The sequence below is a fragment of the Mytilus edulis genome, chromosome 1, assembly GCF_963676685.1.
Source record: "Mytilus edulis chromosome 1, xbMytEdul2.2, whole genome shotgun sequence".
In the NCBI taxonomy this organism is placed as follows: Eukaryota; Metazoa; Mollusca; class Bivalvia; order Mytilida; family Mytilidae; genus Mytilus; species Mytilus edulis.
The window spans coordinates 33,490,093-33,504,865 of NC_092344.1; the positions used below are offsets into that span (position 1 = coordinate 33,490,093).

At 33.0% G+C, this 14,773-nt stretch overlaps 1 protein-coding gene across 1 annotated transcript in view; it reads right to left on the minus strand.

Annotated features, from left to right (window-relative positions):
* Positions 1–14,773, minus strand: part of LOC139511793 (apolipoprotein(a)-like) — a 74,514-nt gene that overhangs the window by 40,308 nt on the left and 19,433 nt on the right. The window contains exons 4-6 of the mRNA XM_071298904.1: positions 12,790–12,834; positions 12,127–12,366; positions 7,976–8,170 (exon numbers count right to left, since the gene is read on the minus strand). Coding sequence (XP_071155005.1) covers positions 7,976–8,170; positions 12,127–12,366; positions 12,790–12,834 — 480 coding nt within the window. The remainder of the gene's footprint in view (positions 1–7,975; positions 8,171–12,126; positions 12,367–12,789; positions 12,835–14,773) is intronic.

Here is a 14,773-nt window from a genome sequence, read left to right on the forward strand (position 1 = left end):
CACACGACGGGTGCCACATGTGGAGCAGGATCTGCTTACCCTTCCGGAGCACCTGAGATCACCCCTAGTTTTTGTTGGGGTTCGTGTTGTTTTTTCTTTAGTTTTCTATGTTGTGTCATGTGTACTATTGTTTTTCTGTTTGTCTTTTTCATTTTTAGCCATGGCGTTGTCAGTTTGTTTTAGATTTATGAGTGTGACTGTCCCTTTTGTATCTTTCGTCCCTCTTTAAGTTAAATACCAAATAATGAGGAAAAAATACTTCCATCGACTACCAAGTCGGCAAGGAACAACCAACTACTACGAGTTAAGTCGGTAAACTATATTAAAACTGAATATTAAGAGGAAAATGTTTGGAAATCTGTATTTAAAACCAAATGTTCGGAAACCGTCTCGAGAGTTATTCTTTTGACAATATAATATAAAAAAGTATTTTATAAAAACAAATAAATATACGATCTATTTAATCAAATCAAAATACATGGTCATATGCAAAAATATGAATTCAATAAAATCATATTACATATCTTAAATAAGTGTAAACTATAGCATAGCATAGCATAAACAATAGATAACTTCGGATGACAGAAGTAATCAATTGATTTTACTGAAACGCAAACATCTGATGCTGTTGTAATTAAAACCTATATACCGGTATACACAATTGGTTCTCATTTTCACAAAATGAAACTATACATCAATTCGTTTTATTATACTTCATGTTGAAATGCCATATTTTGATTGCCTAATACCAGGGTGTTAATTTACTCTATCACATGTCTGAGCGGGTGACATTAAAAAAAAAGTCACCCTCTCGTCCTGATCAATCAAAAATCGATAATTTAAAGGACAATTAATTGAATTTACATCAAGTAATTAAATACAATGCTTACGTTCTACGTTTTGGGAAATATTTTATTATTTGACTGTCAAAATAAAAAAAATAAAACATCTTGCCTCACTTAAATTGTTGTTTTGTTATAATACCCTTAACGTTGTAATATACGTGACGTCATATAACATACTTTTAAAATAAAATTAGTCTGTGAAAGACAATAATTATAGGTCATTCAGTATAATAAATTAAATAACACATAGCTGAGAGGGTGATAGAGCAGATTGGTACCCTTCGAAAAAGCATTGTCAACCTTTGCTTCGCCGCGGTTGCCAATGTTTTCTCGGGGTAAAAATCTGCTCTATCACACTCTCAGCTATGTGTTCTTTTATATAGTGTTTGCTCCTTTTGTATTGAAATTAAATAAAAACTTACTTTTACCAATTAAACCAGTTGACATTTGATTGAACTAATACAGATCAAAGGTTTCGACATTGATTTCAGGTATTTGCTGAACATTATATCATTGAGACAATTTGTACAATAATTATATTAGATTGACTGATCTCCCATTGGACACAATATTTCTGTATTAATAATTTGAACTTCAGTAGATATATTACTCTTCATCACAATAATATATATATTTTTTTATCAATAATTGAATTTTTCTTGTTTAAACTATGATCTCAAATTTTCTTCTATTATTTTTATGTCTTTTTTTCCATATTGGCCCAATATTATCTATTGTTCAGCAATTATGATGTATTAAGAAACCACTTGAACTTAATGTAGACAAGGAAAGGAGGTCAGACATTGCAGGGTCATTTTAACACTTAGTTATAGATATTTCATATCATTTGGATAGTTTTGCCGCGTTTTGTAAATATTCCCAAAGTTTTTGTTGAAACCCTTAACAGACGAAGTCAAGTGAGGTTGCTGACCGGGTTCAACAAAAACTATGGTATAATTTACGATACTGCGACTGGGAATATCAGTAATAACAAACAGACATAAGCCGAATATGTAGGACTGTAACGCAACAGTAAAAATTCAGGGGTAAGCATGAATTTCATTGCCGCAAGAGACTACAGATTTCTGATATTTGAAAGATATCTGCATAATCTGTAATCCCAGTTTAAAGGGTTAGTTTTTTATTTGATTTTATCCAAACGTTCGTTTTTTTTTATTTTTAAAAATTTATTTTTCTTTCTAAGAAATTACTTCCCCAAGAATCTCTTTCAGATTTTGAATAAATCATACCAGGTTTTAATTTGTATCAAAAGTCCAATTGTTAGTCGTATATTTAAAAGTTTATTCCGAATGTTCACGATTAAAATAGCACGTTTCCTAGTCTAGATGTTAATTTTTCTGCTTTAAAAGTAAATATCTTTATAAATGAGTGTTCATGGTATACACAATTAACCCATACAAGTGTCAATGTTTAAATACAAAGGAGATAAACAGAGATGTTTTCGATTATCTTAAATAAAAATCTTGCCACATATACTGTTTAAAAGATGCAGGTATGTCAGACAAATGGGGAGGAGATTGTATTGTCAATTCTTTTACCACAAACCAAAGAAGGGTATCAACTGGAGATAAACCAAAACAGTTCATGACAAAAATGGCGACCAGTAGGCTTACTAAATACCACATATCATTAACTAGGTGGTTTTTAACAAACTTGACTGACTGGTAAGCACTCGCACGGTCGGCTCGGTGACTGAAGCCGTTTTGTTAGCATTTAATAATTTGTTGTTGTTAAGCTGGATAAAGGCGACCATTTTTGTTTTACGTAGATGGATTTTTGTTTGTTTACTATTGTTGTTTGGTTTGAAGTTTTTGTTCACAACGGCTATTTTCAGGGCCAGGTAGGTCAGCTGTGCAGCCCACTAACCATAATGATGCAGCATTGGTTGGAAAGTTTCTGACTTAGTGATGCAACATTATTGGAACCAAAATTGTAAGACAGTGAAATGGAGGTCCATTATATAACACCACGGAAAAAAGCTCAAAGACGTCAGACGGCATAGCACTCCCCTATTCATAAGGTGTTTTTGAGTATATGCTTACAAATATTTACACAAAGCAAATTGTAGGCTGTACATCGTTGAATTGATTTCTGTCATCCAAAGTAGTACGTCGTTGAGTCATTCATCTGTAAACCGACATCTTAAATAGCAGGTAAAAAGGATATGACCAAGCACGTCCGTTCAGCTGTAAATTATGACTGAGATGTGACTGGAATGTGCCACATATAAATTAGCATCGAGGTGCATAGCAGAGCGTATAAATTCAGTTTTACCCCACTTAAAAACAGTGATCAGACACGTTTGAATCCTGGTATGTTTTAGGCGAAAATACTCGTCAAATATATGATATTTTATATTATACAGAAATAAATGATTTACCAGGACTGCTTCTTCTCGTTGATTTGTTAAAAAGCTATTTCCATTCCAGGCTTGGGATCCCGCTTACACGTTCAACCCCGCCACATTCTGTATGAATGTACCTGTCCCAAGTCAGGAGCCTGTAATTCAGTGGTTGTCGTAGGTTAATGTGTTACATATTTGTTTTTCGTTTATTTTTTTATACATAAATAAGGTCGTTAGTTTTGATGTTTAAATTGTTTAACATTGTCATTTCGGGGCCTTTTATAGCCGATTATGCATTATGGGCTTTGATCATTGTTGAAGGCAGTAAGGTGACTTGTAGTTGTTAATTTCTGTGTCATTTGGTCTCTTGTGGAGAGTTGTCTCATTGGCAATCATACCACATCTTCTTTTTTAGCTCACCTGGCCCGAAGGGCCAAGTGAGCTTTTCTCATTACTTGGCGTCCGTCGTCCGTCGTCGTCGTCAACTTTTTACATTTTGAACTTCTTCTAGAGAACCACTGAATGGAATAAAACCAAACATGGCATGAATGTTCCTTATGAGGTACTGATCAAGTGTTGTTAATTTGTAGCCGATCCATCATCCAAGATGGCCGCCAGCGGGGGACTTAGTTTAACATAGGACCCTATGGGAAATGCATACAAAAGACTTCTTTTAGAGAACCACTGAATGGAATGAAACCAAACATAGCATGAATGTTTCTTATGAGGTGCTGACCAAGTGTTGTAACTTTGTAGCCGATCCATCACCCAGCGGGGACCTTAGTTTAACATAGGACCCTATGGGAAATGCATACAAATGACTTCTTTTAGAGAACCACTGAATGGAATGAAAGCAAACATGACATGAATGTTCCTTATAAGGTGCTGACCAAAGGTTGTTACTTTGTAGCCGATCCATTTTCCAAAATGGCCGCCAGCGGGGACATAGTCTAACATAGGACGCTATGGGAAATGCATATAAATGACTTCTTTTAGAGAACCACTGAATGGAATGAAACCAAACATGACATGAATGTTCCTTATGAGGTGCTGACCAAGTGTTGTTACTTTGTAGTGGATCCATCATCCAAGATGGCCCCAAGCGGTGGACTTAGTTTAACATAGAACCCTATGGGAAATGCATACAAATGACTTCTTTTAGAGAACCACTGAATGGAATGAAACCAAACATGACATGAATGTTCCTTATGAGGTGCTGACCAAGTGTTGTTACTTTGTAGCGGATCCATCATCAAAGATGGCCCCAAGCGGGGGACTTAGTTTAACATAGAACCCTATGGGAAATGCATACAAATGACTTCTTTTAGAGAACCACTGAATGGAATGAAACCAAACATGGCATGAATGTTTCTTATGAGATTTTGACCAAGTGTTGTAAATTTATAGCCGATCCATCATCCAAGATGGCCCCCAGCGGGGGACTTAGTTTAACATGGGACCCTATGGGAAATGCATACAAATGACTTCTTTTGGAGAATCACTGAATGGAATGAACAAAACATAGTATGAATGTTCCTTATGAGGTGCTGACCAAGTGTTGTTACTTTGTAGCCGATCCATCATCCAAGATGGCCGCCAGCGGGGTTCTTAGTTTAACATAGGACCCTATGGGAAATGCATACAAATAACTTCTTTAAGAGAACCACTGAATGGAATGAAGTCAAACATAGTATGAATGTTCCTAATTTATGAGGCGCTGACCAAGTGTTGTAACTTTGTAGCCGATTGATCATCCAAAATGGCCGCCAGCGGGGGACTTTGCTTAACATAGGACCCGATGGGAAATACATACAAATGTCTTCTTTTAGAGAACCACTGAATGGAATGAAGTCAAACATAGCATGAATGTTCCTTATGACAATCTGACCAAGTGTTGTTACTTTGTAGCCAATCTAGCCAATCCATCATCCAAGATGGCTTCCAGCAGGGGACTTGGTTTAACATAGAACTACTGAATTGAATGAAAGCAAACATAGCATAAATGTTCCTTTCTTAATGAGGTGCAGGCCAAGTGTTGTTACTTTGTAGCCAAATTTTAAATTTTATATGATTTCAAAATCCAAGTAGAATCAGGTGAGCGATACAAGCTCTTGAGAGCCTCTAGTTACATTTGTATCATGGAATTTCAAAGAAATCATTTTATCAATTTTGACCCCTCTATAGAACACTTTTACACAAACATAAGATCTGCAGTATCTTAAAAAAAAATTCATTCTTAGAAATACAAAGAGATTATCGACAAGGGAATCCTTTATCACACTTTATGTTTCTTTAATGTACAGACATACTTGAATTATAAATAAGAAAAAAAGAAATAAAGGGAATCAAAATAAATGATACAGAACATTTGACGTTTCAATATGCAGATGACACTTCGATTAAACTTGGCGTTACATCTTGTTGCATCTCTAAATATGCTGAAATGTCTGATCTCAATATGAACTTGGTCAAGACGAACGTGGAGTGGATAGGTTTAAAAATACAGTCAAGACACAATGTGTGTAAAGTGGGGGTTGGAATCTGGTTCAAGTAGGTTTACACACTTAGGTATAGACTATTCAGCAAAACGTTTATGAGAAATTAAAAGAATTTGAAAATATAATAAAAATCTGGTCTACACAAACACTAACTCCAGTTGGAAAGATAACAATAATCAAGAAACTAATTATTTCAAAATTAAACATCTGGTTGAAAAATGTATTAAAGGACTTAAACTAACACGAGTTCGACGGTACTTACAGAATAATACAAACATAAAAACCTTAAATTAAACATATTGAAAGCCAAGTATTTTAAGGACATCAAACAAATGTAAGAGATTTTTTAAAACATACAAAATAAACTTATATAAAAAAAAAGAAAAAAAAAAGAGGCAAATTTGTAGCAGACTCACTTTGGAATAATACAAATGAAAACAAAATACATCTATTTCCTTTAAAGTCTGGGTTGATGAAGGGACTTTGTTGATACATAATCTGCTAGATACTGAGGGTAAAACTAATGTCTTTTGAACAATTTGAAAATGTTAATAAATTTAAATCTAACATTCTTGACTACAATGGGATAGTATTAGTAATACAATCATATACAAAATCTTTCAAAAGTAATATCCACGAGACAGTCTTTGTAAAATTCATGGACCAATTCTTCCAAAAAATATAAGAACATTTTTTTGTCAAACAAAGGCTCAAAAGATTGTATAATGTTTGACTAGAAAAAAAAATCCCACTAGACTTAACTGTGAAGATGCATGGTCCTTAGGATTAGACAATAATTTTGATTGGAAAAAGTGGAATGTCATTTTACACCACGAAAAGCTGAAATCTTCTGATGATCCAATAAATAACAATACACAGAATCATAGGAAAATATGAATTTTATTGATATACATATATGTTAAACTGTACATGGATACATTATAATATAGAAATGTATATATTTCAGAAATAAGATAATTAATAAGTGCTAACCAAATTAAATTATTATATACAACTAATGTTTAACGAGGACGGGATAAGTTACTGGCATTGTTTGTATCCTACTAACAAATCTCAAAACTATCAATAAAAGTATGATAAAAAAATAGAAAAAAACAAATAATTTAATGACATAAACAACAATCCGTCGAACATTATGAATATTACTAAAAACATCTTTCTAAGTAAGTTCACAATATAAAGAATTGAAAGTGATCTCTCTCATGTAAAAATTAGTTGAAAAACTATTTCTTGCTTTTCCATTAGGAATTTAATCATTGTATGTTTATACAAGAGTGTACATAGATTTTTCTAATGTTTTACCTTTCAAGTTTAAACTGTTTCTTTAAAAACATTCTTTTTGAGTTATGTTTCCCCCCCCCCCAAAAAAGGACGTTGTATTAGTGTTAGAAATCTCCATCATAAGAGTCTTTATTATTAACTTTTTATATATAAACTTATCAAAGATACTAGACTTAAAAATGTGTACGCTAAACGTGTCCAAAGTGTACTGTTACGTTCATTTAAAAAATATGATAAAATTGAGACATCAATAAGTCAATCGATCCTCACACTAAACAAACAAAACCAATCTAGACCTGCAGCATCAATTCATTTTTTTTTAATTTTTCTCTATACCTTTATAAAATCACTGCTAAAACTGAGCAATGCGGAACAGGACAGAATTCCCAGCTCACATCTGGTTCTGTTGTATAGCACCATGGACGGCCAGTCGATGTCGGATCTCTACAATAGTTAGATGCCAAATCTTTCAGATCTGTGGGACGGTAGTTTACCTTCTGAGGTTCATCTTTGTTCCAATGTTGACATGTTATACCAGACACAGTGCAGTGTACTTTCCCGTCGTATTCAATGCTTTTTGTGTAACAGTCTTCGCCTAATATAAACAAGATGATAATATAAATTCAATGTTCTGGTCGAAAACAGCTGATAATCTTTCCTGAAAATTCTTTTGTTTGATAGAAGTAATTTGAAGATTTAAAATTTCAAATATTTTGTGGAATATTTCTTTTTATTCCTTACATTATAGAGTTGATAGTCTGACGTGATTGTATTTTATATAGCAAATGTTTAAATCGACTAATATATAAAAGTATGATGTAACCAAACTAAAGCCACTTCGATTTTACATCATGAATTTAATGTAGATCTACTTCTTGGTAGTGCGTATATGATGAAAATTGTCATAACATTACTAATTACAGTTAAACTTGATAACTGGGTATGCTTTCAATACTGATACTAACTTGTACACGAGATATTATACTTCGTTGACCACTGGCCATCGCTTCCACATGAGGACACTGGACAGTGTTCAACAGACTTTCCAAGTGTAACTGACAAACACTGATATGTTACCACTACAACATGGGTAAATGAAACAGCCCAAGTTGTATTTGGAAGTTCAGATGGTGGCGACTCTAAAACACCACATGCAAAACCTATTGAAATGAACATATTCAACAATTATAATTTAAGTGTCCGTCTTCAAATTATACATGATTTCAAATGAATCTTAAAAAATGTAACGGAAATCTAGATATAGGTATTACCTTAACTTCTTTCCCATAAATACATAGGCTTTAATAAAACAAAACAATATATTCATATTGCCGATAACCCAGACAGGTTGAAGGACACCAGATTTTAATAAATTAAAAATAGAATTCATAAGCAGAAATACTTAAATAAATCATTACAATTATAAATGATGACTGAATGCTGATATGCTGTACATATAAGTTAAATACCAAATAATAACAAAGTCTCTTTCATCGACGATCCCGTCGGCCAGGAATGACCAAATGAAACGAGTTAACTCGGCCAAACTACATTAAATACTAAATATGTAGAGGAAAAAAAGTTGAAAACCTGTGTCCAAACCCTATGCTCGGAAGACCGTCTCAAGAGGTATACTTGGACAGTATATAAAAAAAAATGAAATATAGATAATTATTCGAAACAAAACACAACAAATCATGTGCAAAAACATGAATTAAAACTAAAAAGTGTTACATATCTGAAATGTGTAAAAAAAATAAACTTGACACTACGACTGTTGGGTGGAAAGTGAAGGCTTTCAAAATATTTTCCCGCACATGAAAATTTTCACGTGACCAAATTAGAAAATTCATACGCATCGTTAATACAAATGTTTCCCGCTATTCCTTGAAAAACCGGAAAATGTAAATACAAACTGAATAAAAAAAAAACAACATTATAAAGTCGGAAAGTAAATGAAGTCTCAGAATTAATTGAATTTTGCACTACACTAATTTCTAAACTTTGTACACATCCGGTAATACTTCTGATTTCTGTATCGAAAGTTTCTGGACAGTCATTGTATATAGGATGCGAGAGAATTTTGGGTCCTCTATGCTCTTCAACTTTATACTTGTTTGGCATTTTAACTATTTTGATCCGAACGTCATTGATGAGTTATATGTGGACGAAACGCGCGTCTGGCGTATCAAATTATAAATCTGGTACTTTGATAACTATTAACGGTTTTAAGGATGCTTTGTTCTGTCTTCAGCTTCCTCATTTTACTACGAATTCCAAAACAAGTTTACTTATATTCGGTCCTGTATCATACAACTTTCAGATATATTAGATATCACCGAGAACTTGCAGCATTGTTCTATTTCTGAATGCAATCGTTATGACTGTAAATCTTGCATAATCATAACTTATACATATTTTCAGTAAATGGGCATTTAAATGTAAAAAAACACGTTTTCATGAAGATCAGAATTGTACTGTTTCTAATATTGTGTACTATATCGAATATACTCTTTGTGGACATGAATTAAACTTGAAATACAACCGATATAGTTCAGATTGTCTCATATCTTGACTCACATCTTGAATATGACAATGAGAGTCGGTTGAAACAAACTTTTACGGCAAAAGAGATGATTTCGCTACCTAATCCTGAAGTTTTCATTCTATGTAGCAACATTCCAGCAGCGCCTGCATATGGAGTTTTTATCTCCCAGTTGATACGAAATTTAAGGGCATGCATTTCCTGTCCTCAAGAAAGCTACTAAAACAACAGGTCTAAGTGGAGCAGTTAAAATCATCGTTTTGGAAATTTTACAAACGCAATCCCGAGCTGGTTGACCGTTATTGAATATCTGTTTCACACATGACGACGAATATGGTCCAATGCCCAAATGTGACTTATCGATTTAGGTTATCATCAAGTTTTTACTTACACAAGCAACACGACGCGTCCCACATGTGGAGCAGGATTTACTTACCCTTCCAGAACAACTCGTTTTTTTGTGGGATTCATGTTGCTCAGTCCTTAGTTTTCCATGTTTTGTACTGTTGTATGTCTATATTTTTTTTATTTTTCGTTTATTGGCATGCATTTGACAGTTTATATCCTACTAATGAGTTTGTATGTCCCTTTCGTATATTTTGCATATCTCTAAAGTTGGTAAGCACACGAAAAGGATACGAGGAAAGAATGAATGACCACCGGTATAATGTTAAAATGATCTAGATACCAATAAAATTCACCATAACCACTTTCACATGCCTAAACATCCCATAGTGCCTATAAAAGTCAAAGTTATAGAGAAATTACTAGTATATCATTCCTCAAATGACTTCATGTTTGGTAAACCATATCGCTTAGAAAAGTAAGAATTTCTGAATTCGACAGCTATCTCTTACGTGTGCAACGACAAAATTGATGGTGAAGGTATTTTGTCTAGTTATACGATTATGTGATCATTTTTAAACCGATATCGCTTAGAAAAGTAAGATTTCTTAATTCGACAGCTATCTCTTACGTGTGCAACGACAAAATTAATGGTGAAGGTATTTTGTCTAGTCCGAGGTGTAGTAATATCAAGAAATGATAATTATGTAAACACCTCTGTTTGATGTAATAAATGTCATGATCATCAAAAGTAGACACCGTCTCCAGTTATTGGAATTCATTATATTTGAACTAAACTGTTTTTGTACAATTATCAATGCTCAATTCACTATTATTTCGAGAGGCCCAAAGCACTTTCGTTATTGATACAAATTCAGCAGATTGGTTTGCAGTTATATATGGACCTAAGTCCTTGCTAACCATAAGTTATTAAAACCTGTACGTTACTATTACTTCTAAAGATGATGCAAAAATCATTATTTTTATATTCTCATTTATTCACAAAAAAACTGGGAATCGAACATATTCCTTACACAATTCACTAAAGAGGAGATTTTAGGAAATCATAATTCCATCATTCTCCTTTTTCTCCCTTTGGGTATAAACATCAATAAAGACGATGGAAATCTCCAATCTTAAACCCCGAATACCTAAATTTCACATAAAACCATTTACAGTACGATATCTAGCCGAGTCGTCAATATGATCGACTAGATGTATAGTTAAAGTTCCTACCACCGATCTTTTAAAGTAAAAGATGGCCTCTTGGAAATATTGTGATGAGGTATATTCAATCAATGTTGTCTATCAGATGTGGATTCATAAAAATCTCCAAACACAATCATTTCACGTTTGCAGTATCATCAAGATATTTCATATTTTGTCTCGCCAGCGTTGAAACTTGCGGGATGCGAGACTAATGTGTCGTCGTCGTCGTGTTGAATACGTCCACAATTGTTACATTTTCTGCTTAAGTCAGTTTGATAGGAACTACTTGTGATAGATCATTGATATGTTGTAGAATGTTGCATTACAATCAGTTCATAAATGTTTTACTACTATTTCGAGGGCCTGCACATTAGGTCAAGCGACTTTTAAATAATAAGAAATTTTCAATGTTTAGTTTTTGCTTATGTACGTGTGATAAGAAATTCATGTGAAAGATCATAGATAATGATATAGTTTTACAGTCATCATAACGAATTGGTTGACGGATAGGATGTGTCGGTGTCTCAACTCACTACCGACGTGTTTTTAATGTCTTAAAATGTCAGGTATAAATATAATCGTCTGGTCTAGTTTCAATTGTGTCCTGTTCTAGATTGTGAAATTTTGACTTGAGGATTGTCATAGTGGGTGGTGCATAGTAGGAGACGCGTGAACTTGTTATGCATCCGGTCTAGCTTTTTTTGGAGTTCAATGGAATGCCTTATTCTTTGTGTGTTACCTTGATTTGTTTATTTCTAATCAATTTATAAGATTCGATCATCGGCTACCTTCTTTTGTACTAATTTAAGAATGAATAGTCACTCAGAAATGTGTAGGATTTCATAATAGTATATTTTATCCATTTTTTAGTTGTTGTTTGTTTTGGACAATCATACAATATCATCATTTGTGTGAGACAGTAACCCTGTTAATATTCAACTAATTTAGATAAGGACAATAAACAAAGTGATTTATAATTGGGGAGCATATTAAAACATGTATATTCGAACTACTCACATGGAATAATTGGACAGTGGTCCCATGGATAGTCTTTGTCTGTGTCTGTTGTGTAACACCACAACAGGCCATCGGATGACGATGCACGACAGTAATTTGTGGAGTGGTCATCTGGATTTATTGGTTTAGAGTTGACGGTATGTGGTTCATTTTTGTTCCATCCTTGACAATCTCGGTTAGAAATGGTTTTGCTGTGAGTTCCTGTGTAGTCATGCCTACTTCCAATATAACAATCTGGTGCTGTATGAACAAACATGCTTTTTAGAATGAAGTTAGAACATCTCAATTAAATATAAAAAAAAAGTTTCATCATTTTCTTTTTCATTTTAATTCATTGTAGTATTGAATAAGGCAACTGATTAAATAAACAAAGGTACTGATAAAGATAATTCATATGAATTGATATCTTATTGAAAGCTAATATTTAGTGAAGTATATCGTAGCGCATTATTTTCTCATTGATCATCAACTTCGCTCTTTATTTGGCCTATTGTACTTTTTTTTTCGAGCGTCACTGTTGAGTATTTTGTTGACGGACGTATACATTTTAATCCTGGTATATATGACGAATTTTTTTCACAATGAATAAAAACTTATTGATGAAAGGGGTCTTTCACATTTATCAAAATACGCCTATTTAAATGTCTGTCGACGTTAATATACCTCCATACTTCATCCAGCTGTCAGTTAAATCTTCAACATGTAATTCTGAAAATAGTAATAATATTAATTATCAAAGTCCACATTATATAACCAGTCAATGAGAAGAAGAACCAAATCTTGGATAAAAAGATTTACTCGATTTATTATTTTCAGATAAATTACTCAAAACAATGACGACCCCTATTAGCTTTCCCGAATACTTTTTAAAAAAAAATTTTGATAGCCGAGTAGATTGAATTTTATGTGTAATAAGAAAGAATGAATAATTGTCGGTATGTTTTTCAATTAGTAAATGTATTCTAAACTAAACCGTAAAACAAAAGGAAGTCAGTACGTATAAAATATTATTATGTTTTAGTCATGGCAAACTAACTTATAACAAATGCTTTAAATTATTCTGTTTTTCTCCCAGCCCAAATACAGTTATATAAAATATTTTTACTCTTATATAGTTGGACTTTTGTTCTTCACTCCAATTGTTACACAATTGAAATTCACAAAAAAAATAAAGATGCTCTAAATTTAGAACCGTTTTACAATGTCGTCTGTGTAAATGAGGGAAGAAAATTTATAATTATTTGTGAAGTAATTCTTCTTCAGATAACATAGTAATTCTGATCTGAGCTTATGTTACGGAACATCATTTATACAGACTTTATTAAAGTAGGTTCGAAATTTTACTCTTTCGAGTTGATAAATCTGACAAATGCTCACAAGAAGTGTAGCTGGCAGTATTATTAGAAAAGACAGCAAAGAACGAAGAACAAAACAGTTCCATGATAACATTTGACGACTTAGACAGCAGTTAAAGATGAATTGGCAAGAAATTGTTTTATGATAATCTGGAACTTTGAAAATTAAGCGTCTTACTAGATTTTTAAGACTTCTTTATCGGTTTAAAATGATCACATAGTCGTATAACGTATACAAAGATCATTATATTAAGACAGTATTCTCGTGCTTTGAATTCTTTGAAATAAAAATGAAAACATAATAATACGGAATCATGGGTTAATGCCCCTAACTTGGCTGTGAACTTTCAGTGTTCTGGGTTGAAAATTGTTAGAGAATTTGTTAACTAAAACCAGTTTATAGCAGTTTCTACCTACTTTTGGGGTGTCGTAAATCATATATAATATGTTTTATTTACAATATCCAAAGATCTGTAGTCTATTTTGTCCTAAACAGATATTTGACTTTTCTACCTTTTACATTAGTTTTTTTCTTCTTAATTTGTAAATATATTGACGAAATTGTTCCAACTTTTTGTCGTACTAATTAAATGTCAATGCACGAAACTATTTTAGGAACATACTTTGTAAAAAATAAAACACTATGATTCAAACAAAAGAGTTATTTAAACTGACATCAACATTGATTTTTGTACTGAAGACATTTTTATAACGTTTGGATGAAGCTTTTTAATAGACAATTCGAAATCCTATTGGAACGAACTGTGTCTTTTTGGTGACTTTTACCTTAATCTCATGAGGAAGGTTTCAGACAAGAGATTTTCAGAAAGAATAAAAAGAAGCTAGCATTATCGTGTAATTTCACGTTCTACTATAAAGGTGATGTCCTCTGATGACTAATGTTACATGTCTTGATTGTTTGGTCATCTGATGTAGGTAAAATAAAATGCGTTTGACGTACTAAATTATAATCCTGGTATATTTGTTGAGGTTTCTTTTAGTTTTCTTCTAGATTTACCGTTATGGTCTAACTGATTCATCGAAACAATTTTTTACCCGAAGTCTTAGTCATAATCGGCAAAACGTTTTGTACTTTCTGGTATTCTCCCAAACATTTAACTTATTTGGACGCCAGACTATTCTGATATGAACGCTGTTGGTGAATCGCACGCGTTTTGTTTTCCAAAGCGTCTTTCGCTGCATTGAAGACCTGTTGGTGACCTTCTGCTGTTGTCTGTTCTTCTATGGTCGGGTTGTTGTCTCTTTGACACATTTCCCATTTCCATTCTCGA